The 16,710-nt window shown below is 39.7% G+C and overlaps 1 protein-coding gene across 15 annotated transcripts in view; it reads right to left on the reverse strand.

Annotated features, from left to right (window-relative positions):
• The window catches only part of LOC126337040 (E3 ubiquitin-protein ligase TRIP12), a 215,765-nt gene that overhangs the window by 171,856 nt on the left and 27,199 nt on the right, over window positions 1-16,710 (reverse strand). For all 15 annotated transcript variants that reach the window (XM_050001352.1, XM_050001355.1, XM_050001353.1 and 12 more), the window contains one exon: window positions 2,911-3,028. In XM_050001352.1, the coding sequence (XP_049857309.1) occupies window positions 2,911-3,028 (118 nt within the window). The remainder of the gene's footprint in view (window positions 1-2,910; window positions 3,029-16,710) is intronic.

Genomic DNA, 16,710 nt, shown 5'->3' on the forward strand with positions numbered 1-16,710 from the left:
AGCAACAAACTGTCTATTCGCATGAATGGACACAGGCAGACAGTGTTTGTTGGTAATGAGGATCACCCTGTGGCTAAACATGCCTTGGTGCAGGACCAGCACATCTCGGCACAGTGTTACACCGTCCGAGTTATCTGGATACTTCCCACTAACACCAACCTGTCAGAACTCCGGAGATGGGAACTTGCTCTTCAGTATATCCTCTCTTCTCGATATCCGCCAGGCCTCAACCTCCGCTAATTTCAAGTTGCCGCCACTCATACCTCACCTGTCTTAACAACTTCTTTGCCTCTGTACTTCCGCCTCGACTGACATCTCTGCCCGAATTCTTTGCCTTTACAAATGTCTGCTTGTGTCTGTGTATGTGCTGGCCGTGCACCAAGGCATGTTTAGCCCCAGGGTGATCCTCATTACCAACAAACACTGTCTGCCTGTGTCCATTCATGCAAATGGACAGTTTGTTGCTGGTCATTCCCACATAGAAAGCGTCACAGTGTAGGCAGGTCAGTTAGTGAATCACGTGGGTGCTTTCACACGTGGCTCTCCCTTTGATCGTGTACACCTTCCGGGTTACAGGACTGGTGTAGGTGGTGGTGGGAGGGTGCATAGGACAGGTTTTACACCGGGGGTGGTTGCAAGGGTAGGAGCCAGAGGGTAGGGAAGGTGGTTTGGGGATTTCATAGGGATGAACCAAAAGGTTACGAAGGTTAGGTGGACGGTGGAAAGACACTCTTGGTGGAGTGGGGAGGATTTCATGAAGGATGGATCTCATTTCGGAAGAGAAATGAGAAGTTACTAGGGGAGATTCTCAGGGAACATTTGTGCTGAAATTCTTTGACGTCACATTACGGAGCTCACATTTTACCACGTCATTTGAACAGTGCACGGTAGTCAGACTTTCTGGACAATGCCTTGCCTGAACTACTGGAGGTCGTTCACTTTCAACTACGTCAGGGTGCATCTCCCAGACAAGTTCAGGAAGAGAGTAACTGGAAAGGCATGCCCATTCCCTTGAGTTGTGTTCTCTGCTAACCTAACCCCTCTTAACATTTTCCTCTAAGATTATGTTAAATCCTTTGTGTACTTAACTCAGTAGCAACAGTGTCTGAGCTTATGGAGCATATCTTTACAGCATTTTATACTATCAGATAAGAGTGCGGAATCTTTCAGAGAATCAGGCAAAACATAGTTCGTCTTTGCGCATCATATAAGAAAGTTTCATGGTTGTCACACTGAACATTTACTCTACAATAGTGAAGCCAGATGTTCGGTTTACAGTATTTGATTGTACTCTATGATTACCAAAAGTTTTCCAAACCACACTATTCCAGAGTTTCATTTAGCCTACCAAATGCATAGAAAATGGATAGTGCTGTAGAAACTTCGTATTTCTAGCTACATGTTCAAAATTTCATACTCTAATTGCTTACATTTTTAAAATGTCTTTCTGTTAAATCCTATGTATCTGCAAGTTTAATAAGCCTTACAATGATAAACCAGTTTTTGAAACTCTCTAAATCTGTTCTAAATTGAGTACCCCTTTGAATGAAAGATCTTATACAACAAAGGATAAAAACAGATAAACTTATACAAAATGTATTTTTTAATTGCAACAACAAGGGCATGACACATGGCGGAAGAGAGAACTTAAAACAGTATGTACTGAATGTTGGAACTGACAGGTAAGAATTGGGCAATTACATTCTAGGTCAATAAATCAAATTTTATTTGAAGGGTGAGAAGTATTGTTGCTGTTTTCACCTCAGTTTACATCAATGTTTATTTTTTGTTTTACTATTTTCTCCCTACGATTCTTCTATCGTGGAACAATCTAATGATTTCCCTTTATCACCACACATACCTCTCCTCTCCTGCAAACCAACTTCTCCAAAGAGAATTCTTATGGATTTAAAGCACTAAAATTTTGACAGTTCACTTAGCTCATTGTAGCCTACCCATTAATTTTTCATGATTCAAAGCTAGTGTCAATTATAAACTATAATGTAAGCTATAATTAAAGTAGAAACAATAGCTACTTGTGAGGCACCAGCAGGCAGACAAAAACAAAATGTGACAAAGATGTGAGGCTTTTGGCATCTGATTTTAGTGTTTCCTCCAACTACCAAAACTGGATTCAACAAAATGGATCTAATCAAGATTTTAGTAGGGAAGAAGCAACAGGACAAAAAAACAGGCAAATCAACAGCAAAATGCCAGCAACTCTCAAGAACTGAAAACCTGAGATGGCATCCCACATTCTTCCAAACTTGTCAGCAACCTCAAATCCCTTCATTATCTTCCTTTTTCCTTTATCTCTGATACTTCATTGTTGCTAATTGCGTGTCTCTCATTTTCTACACTTTGACTGCTTTTATGTGTACTTCTAGATTCTTTCTGATCTACTACGATCACCATTAAACTGTCAGTTCTAATGTCTCACATTTTCTGTTCTCTTCAATTCCTGGAATTCCTTGGTGGCTTTGATTTCCTACTTAGCCTTTCACACAGTATTGGACTTTGTAGAAATAAATCTACCTGGCAATTACAAAGAAAAGTCACACAGGCACTAAATCAAACCTCCGCTTTACCTTACCACATTTTAAAAAAGAACTTTAGTTCCTCAAGTGCATATTCATGTCCCCTTTTATTTGTCTGCCTGCTGCTGCTGCTAAGATTGTTACCACTGATGCCCAGCAAGAACAACATTTTCCTATTTTTATTTCAAAAACAACTTTTTGAAACTTTTATTTTAAAGTAAGGTGTCCAATACAAACAAATAGTGAACTTTTCTGTATAGAAATGGATACAATTGATTCACAGCAGGAACAATTTGTAAGTACATGTCACAAATGACTACTGCTCTGAACCAAACTAATCCAAATTAATAATGATACACATTTAAAAACTGACCTGCTACTGGCACACGAACCCGTGGTGGCCTTGCTGCGAGAGGTCCGGCGTAACACGGGCCCCTCACCTGTGTTGGGGCTTTCTGTCTTCTTACTAGATGTAGAGTTTGCAAATGCAACTGTAAAGAGACACTAATGCTAATAATGGTACCTGAATTACAACACCAAATATTTTACAAAAATGTACATTACACAACTTCAGAAGAAACAAATTCATGAATTACTGTTGATATATTCTGCAATCCTCACCGCAGGTATCACGATACACTACTCAGTCCAACTTGAAAATGGTAAGTAGCACTTATCTTAGTAACAAGATTCAAATTTGAGAACAAAGTCAATTCTGTAACACTTGTCCCTTGTTGAAAAAACTTAAGTATTAAATGGAGTGTAAAAAGAAAAAGTTTCCAAAAATTTGTACCATAAATTTTCAAAGCAGTGTTTCTGGAGTGCAGTTTGAAGAAGAATGGTTGGAAGGTAGCAACAGAAGAAATAAGTATCTCAGTGCCCAGAAACTCCAGTCACAGAGAAGCAACTGTTTATGTTAATTACCACTAAATGAAAAAACTACCAGGGACGCAAATTAAACCACAATTGTCCTGACAAAGCAACTGACATGAGTTGTTATCCTATTAACAGAAAGAACTCAATTAAAAAGAAAAACCATTACTTCCATCAATGTTAAGATGGTTCCTCTTAAAACAGCCACACCCAGCAAAATTCCTTCCCACATTCTTAACCATACTGATGCTAATGATCTACTGTGAGTTTCTCCACTTTTAAAGACCCACTCTTTATTCAAAGACAATGTCATTGTTGTCGTCTTTTAAGCTGCTTCATCTCCGAGAAACTACTGCAACCTACATCCTTCTGAATCTGCTTAGTGCATTCATCTCTGGTCTCCCTCTACAATTTTTACCCTCCACATTTTACCCTCCAAACCTAAATTAGTGATACCTTACCTCAGACCATGACCTACAACCTGATCCCTTCTAGTCAAGTTGTGCCACAAATTCCTCTTCTCCCCAATCCCTTTCAGTACTTCCTCATTAATTACATCAACTACCCATCTAATCTGCAGCATTCTTCTGGATCACCACATTTCGAAAGCTTCTATTCTCGCTATTTATTGTCCCTGTTTCACTTCCGTACATGGCTGCACTCCCTACGAATACTTTCAGAAAAGGCTTCCCGACACTTAAATCTATACTCGATGTTCACAAATTTCTCTTCTTCACAAATACTTTCCTTGGCATTTCCAGTCTACATTTTATATCCTCTCTACTTCGACCATCATTAGTTATTTTGCTTCCTAAATAGCAAAAATCACTCACTACTTTAAGTGTCTCATTTCCTAATCTAATTCCCTCAGTATCACCTGATTTAATTCGACTAAATTCCATTATTGATGTTCAACTTATGTCCTCCTTTCAAGACATTGTCCATTACGTTCAACTGCTCTTCCAGGTCCTTTGCTGTCTCTGACAAAATTATGATATCATGAGCAAACCTCAAAGTTTTTATTTCTTCTCCACCAATTTTAATTCGTACTCCGAATTTTTCTTTTGTTTCCTTCACTGCTTGCCCAATATATAGATTGAATAACGTCAGGTATAGGCTACAACACTGTCTCACTCCCTTCCCAATCACCACTACTCTTTCATGCCCCCTGAACTCCTGTAACTGCCATCTGGTTCCTCTACAGACTGTATATAGCCTTTTGCTCCCTATATTTGACCCCTGCCACCTTCAGAATTTGAAAGAGTATTCCAGTCAGCATTGTCAAAAGCTTTCTCTAAGTTTACAAATTCTAGAAATGTAGGTTTGCCTTTCCTTAATTTATCTTATAAGTCTTAGGATCAGTATTGCCTCACGTGTTCAAACATTTCTACGGAATCCAAGTTGATCTCCCTCGAGGTTGGCTTCTACCAGTTTTTCCATTCGTCTGTAAAGAATTCGTGTTAGTATTTCGCAGTCATGACTTATTAAACTGATCATTCAGTAATTTTCATACTTGTCAACACTTGCTTTCATTGGGATTGGAATTATTATTTTCTTCTTGAAGTCTAAGGGTATTTCACCTGTCTGATAACATCTTACTCACCAGATGGTAGAGTTTTGTCAGGGCTGGCTTTCCCAAGGCTATCAGTAGTTCTAATGGAATGTTGTCTACTCCCAGGCCATTGTTTTGAATTAGTGCTCTGTCAAATTCTTCTCACAGTATCATATCTCCCATTTCATCTTCATCTATGTCCTCTTCCATTTCCATGATATTGCCCTGAAGTACATTGTCTTTGTATAGACCCTCTATATACTCCTTTCACCTTTCTGCTTTCCCTTCTTTGCATATAACTGGTTTTCCATCTGAGCTCTTGATATTCATACAAGTGGTTCTCTTAATTTTCCTGCAGGCAGTATATGTCTTAACCCTAGTGATATATGCTTCTACATCCTTATAATTCCCCTCTAGCCATCCCTGTTTAGCCATTTTCCACCTCCTGTCAATCTCATTTCTGAGACATTTGTATTCCTTTTCACCTGCTTCGTTTACTTAATTTTAATATTTTCTTCTTTCATCTCTTCTGTTACCCATATTCACCCACTACTATTTCCTCACTTCCTTTTCCTACTATGGATTCCAGTCCCTCATAACTATTAATTTTTTCCCCTCCCTTAACTATGTGAATAATTCCTTTTATCTCATCATACATTTCCTCAATCTCGTCGTCATCTGAGGAGCTAGTAGGGATATAACTTTTATTACTGTGACAGGCATGGGCTTCGTGTCTATCTTGGCTACAATAATGCGTTCACTTTGCTGTTAGTCACAGCTTATCCGTATTTCTATTTTTCCCCCCTTCATTATTAAACCTACGCCTGCATTACCGTTATCTGATTTTGTATTTATAACCCTGTATTCACCTGACCAGATACCTTGTTCCTCCTGCCACCAAACTCCACTAATTCCCCCTATATCATACATTGACCTCCCAATTTCCCTTTTTATAATTTTGTAACCTACCTACCCGATTAAGGGATCTGACATCCCACACTCCGAGCTGTAGAACACGAGTTTTCTTTCTCCTGATAATGACGTCCTCCTGAGTTATCCCCGCGCAGAGATCTGAATGGGGGACTATTTTACCTCCGGAATATTTTACCCAAGGGGACGTCATCGTCATTTAACCACACAGTAAAACTGCATGCCCTCAGGAAAAATTGCAGCTGTAGTTTATCCTTGCTTTCAGCCATTCGTGGTACCAGCACAGCAAGGCCGTTTGGTTAATGTTGCATGGCGAGATCAGTCAACAATAATCCAGACTGTTGCCCTTGCAACTACTGAAAAGGCTGCTGCCCCTCTTCAGGAACCACATGTTTGTCTGGCCTCTCAACAGATACACCTCCATTGTGTTGCACCTACCGTACAGCTATCTGTGTTGCTGAGTCACGCAAGCCTTCCAGCCTTCCCACCAACAGCAAGGTCCACGGTGGTGGGGGGATTCAAAGACTATACAGATGAGAAGTGAAATAGAACACTTGCTGTCATATAAGAAGCAGACAAAGGAGGTTATGCTGATTGCAAATTAGTTGACTTAATGCCATCAAATATTGCATGGAAATTTTTTAACAGAGTCGTACCTAGCCACCAGCAAGGCTGAACCACTTGGAGACATCTGACAGAAGTTCTGAGGAAATATTGTGGAATTTGCACAATGTCATACGGCGGCAAACCCGTGAAGATTATTTACAACATATCCACTGGGAAAGCTTGAAGAGTCACATACCTGAGCTAGTTTGAAGAGGCTTCAAAGCCCTTAGAACATATATAAATAATTTAAAAATAATCAAATATGTTCTGTAAACGACAAAATTTTTCTGCCACGTTGAGATTCCAGGTTCTGACAATGTAATTTACAGAAGTTATGGATGTAATCTTGTCAATTATGCAACATGTTTACTGGTAATATATCATTTATTAATACAAATGGATTGCTGATGTTCTTTTAAAGAAGTCGGGAAATTCAAAACCACAACTCTGACAGAAGTAATATGGCATTGGCAGTGGAAGAATTTGACACACATTTTAAGGGGTCATAGTCACAAAACATAAAAAGGTAATGAGAAATTACATTAAATCATACGGCATCTACTGGAATACCTCAATATACAGTGAAGGGCATATTGGGTGACATTGTAGGCTTTGCCGGTTTCAATTTTGTTCCAATATTATTTATAACACTTGTTTTAAAAACAATTTTCCAGTAAAAAATTTCATTGTGTAACAAATCAGCAATCAACACAGCTTTGTTTTGGTATCATCCTAATGTTACAGTGTCCTTATAAAGATAAATTTGAGAATCCATGTGGAGTAACATAATTAAATACCATATTCAGTATGGCAAAAGAAGAGCCCTGACACATAAACTGGGCTCGGTGAGATTGCTTTGTGCATCTACCACAACCAATCATGTAACGCAATTTTGCATTTCTATACCAGCACCTCAGTGTTGCCACATTTCTAAAAATGACTATTGTTTTCAGTCCTGTAGCATAAATAGTGCCGGCAGCCATTTCCACTTTACAGTTAAAAGTTTCCCATGGTCAGTCATGGCTCTTTCACCATATCAAGTACAGCAACAATTATAAAACTAACATTTATACTCAAACTGTGAAGAAGGGGAAAAAAAAACTTTACGTTCTGGGACACTAAAGTACTTTACATCCAACCACATCAATAATGAAATGTGTTGGGTGACCTAAGAAATAAAGAAGCCTCTGATGAAGCTGTAGTACACTGTAACTTTAAAAATATGAAACACCACTCTCTCTCTCTCTCTCTCTCTCTCTCTCTCTCCCCCTCCCCCCCCCCCCCCCCACCACTCACCCCTCAAGAACATTTTCACTAGAAGACACTCTTTGAAATTCTTAATGTAGCAGGGTTAAAATAGAGGGAGCAAAGGGTTAGCTATAAATTGTACAGAAACCAGATCACAGTTCAAAGACATGAAAGGGAAACAGAAGTTGAGAAGAGAATAAGACAAGGTTATAGCCTATTGTCATTGCTATTCAAATCTGTATATTAAGCAAGCTGTAGAAAAAAAATCAGAGAGAAATTTGGAAAGAGAATTAAAGTTCACAGAAGAGAAATTGTGCATCTGTCAATAACATGTTAAGTCTGGTAGAGCCGGCAAACGACTTTGAAGAGCAGTTGAATGAAATGGGTATTGTTTCGAAAAAAAGAGGCTGTAAGATGAACAAGTTATTTCTTCAGCAAAATAAGTGACAATCCAAACTAGAGGAGATGTCAACTGCAGGCTGATGAAAACAAGAAAAGCGTTTCAAAACAAAGAATGTGGTATTATCTAACAAGTTTAAGTGCTGGGGAACTACTTCTGAAAAGTCTGCCTACGATGTAACCTTGAACAAAAGTGAAAAGATGGACAATTAGCAATCTGGATTAGAAGAGGATAAAGCTTTTGAAATACGGTTCTACAGATGAATACTGAAGACTATATGAGCAGATATAGTAACAAACGAGGCACTGAATCTCAAACTGGGAGGGGGTAATTTATGACAACTTGCATCACGGAAGTGCACATTTGCTAACAGAAGGAAGAGGATGGGACAAAAATTTTAGATACACCAAAGCTTGAGTACAGGAAGTATCTTCAAATAAATATAGGTTGAGGTAGTTATAGGGAAATGAAGAGGCTTGCACAGGACAGACGGCATAGAGAGCTGTATCAAATCAGTCTTCAGAATGAATACTGCGATTATGATGGCAACAACAGATGACAGGTTGAGAATCAACAAACAATGCCAACAGCGGTCTCTTCTTTCTTCATAGTTTGTCATGATTCTTATTCATAAGACTAATGGCAAAGTTTAGAAATCATACTGTGCTTATGATAGCATCATCAGTTCTCTTCCTTAGCACTTATGGAATAACACTCAAAAACAGTTCAAATATGTGGTATCTTGCACACAATGAAGGCAATTCCAGCAATCCACTAGGTCATTCTACTAACAATCCACAACAAAATCTCTCCTGTAAAACTCAATTTAACAGCAGTGATTTAGTCACAAGTAACCACCACCACCACCACCACCACCACCACCACCACCAGTTCCATATTACTTCTGTCAGAGTTGTGGTTTCGAATTTCCTGACTTCTTTAAAAGAACGTCAGCAATCCATTTGTATTAATAAATGATATATTACCAGTAAACATGTTGCATAATTGGCAAGATTACATCCATAACTTCTGTAAATTACATTGTCAGAACCTGGAATCTCAACGTGGCAGAAAAATTTTGTCGTTTACAGAACATATTTGATTATTTTTAAATTATTTATATATGTTCTAAGGGCTTTGAAGCCTCTTCAAACTAGCTCAGGTATGTGACTCTTCAAGCTTTCCCAGTGGATATGTTGTAAATAATCTTCACGGGTTTGCCGCCGTATGACATTGTGCAAATTCCACAATATTTCCTCAGAACTTCTGTCAGATGTCTCCAAGTGGTTCAGCCTTGCTGGTGGCTAGGTACGACTCTGTTAAAAAATTTCCATGCAATATTTGATGGCATTAAGTCAACTAATTTGCAATCAGCATAACCTCCTTTGTCTGCTTCTTATATGACAGCAAGTGTTCTATTTCACTTCTCATCTGTATAGTCTTTGAATCCCCCCACCACCGTGGACCTTGCTGTTGGTGGGAAGGCTGGAAGGCTTGCGTGACTCAGCAACACAGATAGCTGTACGGTAGGTGCAACACAATGGAGGTGTATCTGTTGAGAGGCCAGACAAACATGTGGTTCCTGGAGAGGGGCAGCAGCCTTTTCAGTAGTTGCAAGGGCAACAGTCTGGATTATTGTTGACTGATCTCGCCATGCAACATTAACCAAACGGCCTTGCTGTGCTGGTACCACGAATGGCTGAAAGCAAGGATAAACTACAGCTGCAATTTTTCCTGAGGGCATGCAGTTTTACTGTGTGGTTAAATGACGATGACGTCCCCTTGGGTAAAATATTCCGGAGGTAAAATAGTCCCCCATTCAGATCTCTGGGCGGGGATTACTCAGGAGGGCATCGTTGCATACCACCTTCACAGTGTTGCAATTTTAATAGCCAGAAATGTAAAGTGTTAATAAAATTGCAAGTTTTATTCAGTGGGTAGGTGTAGGGATTTAGTTTTCAATTACTGTTAATACCATTCATGAATTATCTATTCATATGTTGAATGGACATATGGCCCACCATGAGCTGTTGTATCTTCCTACTAGCTGCACATTCCCTTAGTATACTGCATTATCCTTTCAATACTGTGCCTCCACCTAAGATTGTTATTAAAGCTAGAAGCTCAGTATATACTGTCAAACTCTCTCAAACAAAAATACAACTACCAGAAAGTCCATTCAACATATGAATAGATAATTCATGAATGGTATTAACAGTAATTGAAAACTAAATCCCTACACCTACTCACTGAATAAAACTTGCAATTTTATTAACACTTTACATTTCTGGCTATTAAAATTGCAACACTGTGAAGGTGGTATGCAACGAATATCAAATTGGCCCCAATGGCTCTAAGTGTACCACATGCTCAGATGTGGAAGGAATTAGTATTTCACCACAACTGCACAAAGTAAGTACTGGTTGGCAACGCAAAGTGGTAACCTGGTATTAAAAGGAGCTAACTTGGTCAGGTGACTAGGTACAATCACATTCCAAAACGAAGCAGCACACATTGTTAACTTGCAATGGGAATGTTAAAGTGATCATGAAAAGCGATCATGGAAAAATACCTTCACAGAAAGCTACAACAACTTGCTGTTAATACCATTAATTTTACTGACAATGAAACATGCAAGAAAAAAGTCAATGGTGTACAAATTACCAAAGGAGGGATGCAATACTGAGTGGAGAAATATTCATTTACCTGTCCTAAAGCACAATAAGTAAAATTCACACAATAAATATTTCACTTATGATACAGATAAATGTGTTATTAGGCAGAAATTTCTGTGATACTTTAATTGCTACAAAGAAAATCATCTCTGCAAAACTTGCACAGCTTTTGTTGCACATAACTAGACTTTCAGAGTAGGAAAGAGAGCTGAGAAAAAACTGTTTCCCACAGGATCTAATCTCAAATGGTGCCTGAAGAAATAAGTGATTATTTGTAATTCCTAAGGCTTTCCCAGTGCAACAACATGCCCACTGGCTAAGTTCTTGAAGAAACTCTTGTGTTCATATGTGGCCAAACATGTTCACCATGACCACAGCTCTGAGTATTTCTTGCAATGCCTGAGCAACTACATATTGCAGAATCTGATGTAATTGTCAGTTGTAACGCAGTCTCCCTGTTTACTACAATACCGCTGAAAGACTAACTACAACTGATTACGGAGAACCTGGACAATGTTCTGATGGACCTATTCAGACATATACTGACTCCACTGTATTTTCTGTAGAGATATGAACACACACACACACACACACACACACACACACACACACACACACACACACACACACAGGGAGTGGCCATTGCTAAAGTCAGGTGACAGGGGGCTGCCCATCTGTTCATGGAGTAATTTGAGGAGGAAGCATTAGAGATGGCTAGATACTAACCCATATGCTTCCTCAGTTATGCACATGATACCTTTGTGGTTAAGGCCTCATGGTAGGAAAGAAGAGGGGGGTGGGGGGCACTATCTGAGTTTTTGGAACATCTTGACTCGTGTGATTCAAAGTTCACACTAGAACTGGCTAAGGTTGCCATTTCTGGATGCACTTGACAGAAGAAGAGCAGATGGGTCGTTTGGCCACAGTGTGTACCACAATCCTACATACAGAGGCAAGCTAGTAGCTGTTGTCACCCAACACAGAAAAATGGAGCTCTGGAGTTATAAGGACATTGGTTGACACTGTCAGGCGAACAGTGGACATCAGATGCAAACAACATCCGGGGCACACCTAGCTGAGGCAGGCAACTAAGTCAGCCACTGCCAAGCACTATCTGGATCTTAATCGTGATATGAAGTATGAAGAATTGATGGTTCTGACCTCCAAATACTAGGAAAGGGTTGTGAGAGTCAATAGAGACAATAATGGCAGCAAACCTCATGAATTTTGACACTAGGTACCAACCCGTCAAAACTGAGTCCTGCATGTTGCTAAAAATGCAACACAACAAAAATAAGAACTGAAAATGTGTACATGGAGACTGAACCCCCAGACAGAGAACCACATACACAGTGCAGAGAACAGTATGCCAGTCAGGCACAGTGGACTGAAGACAGAACATCTCAGGATTCTTACTAATGGGCACATCCAGAATCTAAGATGGAGGTAGGTATATATAATGGACCCGTTCCACTATAATAGCAGTTCCAGGTAGCACCTGTTGAAGACAACGAGTCTTGCTGTTGAAATATTGTGCATGGACGACATTTATATCTGGCATAACACCCAACACCACAAAGCAAATTATTATTTTTGATACACGCTATACTGTGCATAGATGTTGAAAATTACAGTGTCTGAGCAGTCTTGTCAAATGTGGTAGGTAATGTTTGATTATTTTGAATACATTGTTTCATTTCACAGTCCGCACAGTCAGTTCTCCCGACACTCATGTAGAAATGGGCAAAAAAATGGTTACACAGAGACCAGGAAAGCAGATGCCACCAATCTTCCCCTCTCTGCTCTACTGACAAAACTGTGCAAGAAAGCTGTCCTATATCTACTGCCACCTTACTACCTAGGCCGAACTCCTATAGAATTGGTCTGGAATCTTGGAAACACTAATATCCATGGTCATCATTAAGCATTTCACTTCCTAAGCCATAAAAATAAATGATGAAGCTTTTGCTACTAGTAAATAAACATCACAAGTCACCTTGACTGGTGCAAGCCATTCAATACACTACTTTGGTGTCTTGCAGGTGGATTTCACTTCACTGTGTTCATATTCAAGCAGCTTTTCACTTGGCCTTGTGTGTGTCTTTGTTCATAACCTTTCACAAGCGGAAAAAATAAGTGGTCGCCCAGAATCCAATCCAGGGCTTCATCGTTACTAACGAAACTAACAAATAATGCTGACCATTAGATGACACAGCTACATTGGTTCTGCTACAGAATTATTTGCTTGTACTCTTGTCATATTAGAAGACTTGAAAGGCAATATATCCTACTTAAGAAAGTGTGTGATGACTACTGGAAGGGAGACACTGATAAGACATGGAAACTGAAAATATAACACAATCAGTAAATACAGATCCAAACGGAGTTGGTATTATCATTCATGATTGAAGCAGCAGATGATGAATCAAGACATCACTGCGGAAAACAGCAACATCTCCAAGAAAGTTAGTTTTACAGGTGCTGCACTGTGAGCAGCTAAGGTGCGAAATACTGTACATTCTGTTTATGTCTTAAATGAGCACTTCATTCAGTGACATGTAAAATGTGTGTAGTGTGTGACAATGCTCCACTTTTAAAGAGTATTGTAATGTACAGGAACTGGACAAAAAACAGTGCAAGAAATGCCCACTTGCACATAAATACAGGCACTAGCCAAGTTTGCATGTTGCACTACTGTATTTGACTAAAACTTGTGCAATGTCCTCAATATGTTGCAAAAGCCAGTCATAGTCAGAAAACTGTTCTGTATAACTGTGAGAGCATTATGTCAGAGCTAAGTGAATTCGAACATGAGCAAAAAGTTGGTGGTCATATGGTGGATATTTCCATAACGAAGGAAGCCAATATGTTCGATGCTTCAAGACACACCATATCTAACAAGGTAAACTACTCATTGCATCCTCCTCAGATTTAGTGGTAAGCTGGCCCATTGGATAGCCCGTCACAACTGGGTCACAGATCAAGCATGATAACAGGAATAAGGTATATTCAGCTGTGGAAAAATAAAGAAAAATAGAAACAGTGAATGGTTCACATTTAACATCTGCAATATTGAGCAACGTTCATCGTGGTTGTGTGGTCATGGTGTTGGGCTGCAACACGGGAGATCTGGGTTCAAGTCTCCCTCGGTTCAATTCTTTTTTTTCTCCACAAAATTACGAACTTTCCGTCCATTCATTGACTTGTCTGTTCACAGTATTGATATTTGTGTATGTGTCTTGGTGTAATATCAGTTTGCAACAGCAATGTATAATGAAGGGACCTTCCGACATACATACCTCATATTTGTTCTACACAGGTATCATATGTTATGCCTCTTGCATCTCATTTTGGAAATTTTGACTCTTTAATACCTCCTTTGCAACATAGTTCAAACCCATTTATTTGTTGTTTTCATTTCTGTGAGAAGTTTATGCACTATCTCACCTGCTCTCACTAGTCATCACATTTACTTACAACGGTAATATATTCTTAGCACATGACTCATATTCTGTGATGAATAGTGACATCAGACGAGATGCTGGGCAGACCTCTCACAGAAATGAAAACACAAACAGGTGTGAACTATTCTTACAATGAAGGAATTCAAGAGTCAAAACTTCCCAAACAGAACACAACACACATAGCTTGTGGTACCTGTGTAGACCAAATAGGAGCTACATATGTCAGGAGGTCCCTTCATTACACGTGGCTGTTGAAAACTGACATAACATCATGACACACACACACACACACACACACACACACACACACACACACACACACACACACATTTGAATACAGCGAATAGACATGTCAGTGATCGGTCAGAAAGTTAGATATTTTGTGAACAAAATAATAATAATAATAATAACAGGACCGGGTGAGATTTGAACACAGATCTCCCACGTTGCAGTCCAACACCGTGATCCCACAACCACAATTGCTACCATTGCTCGATATTGCACATATTAAGTGTGGACTATTCACTGTTTCTATTTTTCTTCTTTCGTCCGCAGTTCAGTCACTACCTTCCTCTTTTCATGCTTGATCTGTGTTCAGTTTTTGATTGACTACTAAATGGGCCAATTTACCACTAAATTTGAGAAGACAGTTATGGGGAATTTACCTTTTAAGATTTATACTGCATACAGGGAAAGCACAAAATCATCCTTTAGGTCACGACCTGGATGAAAGTGTGTGTTAAGTGATCATTACAGATGATCATCAAACGATTGTTACGAAAAATAAGAGGAGGACATCTGCAAAAGAGACTGCAGAACTGAATGCCGTACTCACAAACCCTATCGGCAGCAAAACAGCAAGAAGCAAACTCCACAATCGGGAGATTGCAGGGCGAGCTGAAATTCTGAAACCATTCATTCAGTAATGCAAATGCCCATAACAGGAAAATGTGATACCAAAACCATAAAACTTTGACTATGGAGCAATGGAAGAATGTGTCTTGTTTCACGCTGTTCCCAAGTTGTGGCTGAGTCTACATCCCAACACGGTGAGGTTCAGTTATGATTTGGACAGCCATATATGGTATTCCATGGGCCTCAAGGTTACTCTGGAGGGTAGCATTACTGTCACGGATTACATGACCATTTTGGCCAGTCAGGTCCATCTCATGGTATTTGTTGCCCCCAACAGTGATGCTTTGAACAAAAATGATAAGAGGCCCTGTTTACATAGGTATGACTTGGTTTTGTGAGCATGAGGATGAACTATCATTTCTCCTGCGGCCCCCAGTCTCCTGAGCTCAATATTAGACCTGTGTGGTCTACTTATGGAGAGCAGTGTTTGTGATCACCTCTATCATCATTACTTCACTTTTCCACTATTTTTCGGGAACAGTAGAATCAAATTCCCTTGAAAACCATACAGGACCTGTGTTTATCCACTCTGAGATGACTGACAGCTGTTTTGAATGCCAACATGTTTGCTACATTGTATTAGGCATGGTAATGTGTTGTCCCCCCATATTTTGTGCAGCCCCTGTACACTACTGCTACCATCCGCTCCATCCTAAACATTTGTTGGCTGAGTAACAGCAACAACGCCACCTATATTTTGCTTACAAAGAAAAATTTTGAAGCTAGTTTCTCACTCAAGAATCACCTTAGAATATCGGTTACTTACAAGACGATTATGTAACACCTCACATGAGGAGGAGGAGGAGGAGGAGGAGGAGGAGGAGGAGAAGAAGAAATGTCTATCAAAGTGTGTTGGAATTCAACAGCAGCAAGATTGTGACCTACAAGAATGCAGTTTCTTGTTCTAGGATATTTCTGCTCGCTCTGACCATGACTGTTGTGTGATTATGGAATCGAGGAGCCCAGGACAGTCATTTTCACCATTATTCAGTGTCTCAATGGCCCCATACAACTAGCAGCTGAGAGAACAGACATACTGAGACAGAAAGTGGGCTCGTCTGCAGAAAGACAAGTAAACACACAATCGCACGCGCACACACTTTTCAGATACGTCCTGGATCTGCTTAAAGCATTAGATGGAAATATTCATTTGTGTAAGTTCCAAGGAGAACAGGTGCTGCTAGAGTGGATTTTCCCAGGTTGGCATGGTGGTATGGGACACCACAGGGTACACAATACCTTCTCCTATGGTTCACATAACTGGTAATTTGAACAGCAGGCGTTCCATGTCTGAAGTGTTACGAGTGGTAACTATGCCGCATTTCAATGTATGTACGATATCTTTTGACAAAGTAACTAAAGACCGTACATAAACTGTGTTGTTCTGTCCTATCTCAATTCGAAGGGTGCTCGACTGTTACCATGCCCAGCACATTCATCCAACATCCCATCCATTGAAAACATCATGGGCTGCCAAGTGACTAGCGTCTTACCACTCACCAGCCTTTAC

The sequence above is a fragment of the Schistocerca gregaria genome, chromosome 2 (assembly GCF_023897955.1).
Source record: "Schistocerca gregaria isolate iqSchGreg1 chromosome 2, iqSchGreg1.2, whole genome shotgun sequence".
Lineage (NCBI taxonomy): Eukaryota > Metazoa > Arthropoda > Insecta > Orthoptera > Acrididae > Schistocerca > Schistocerca gregaria.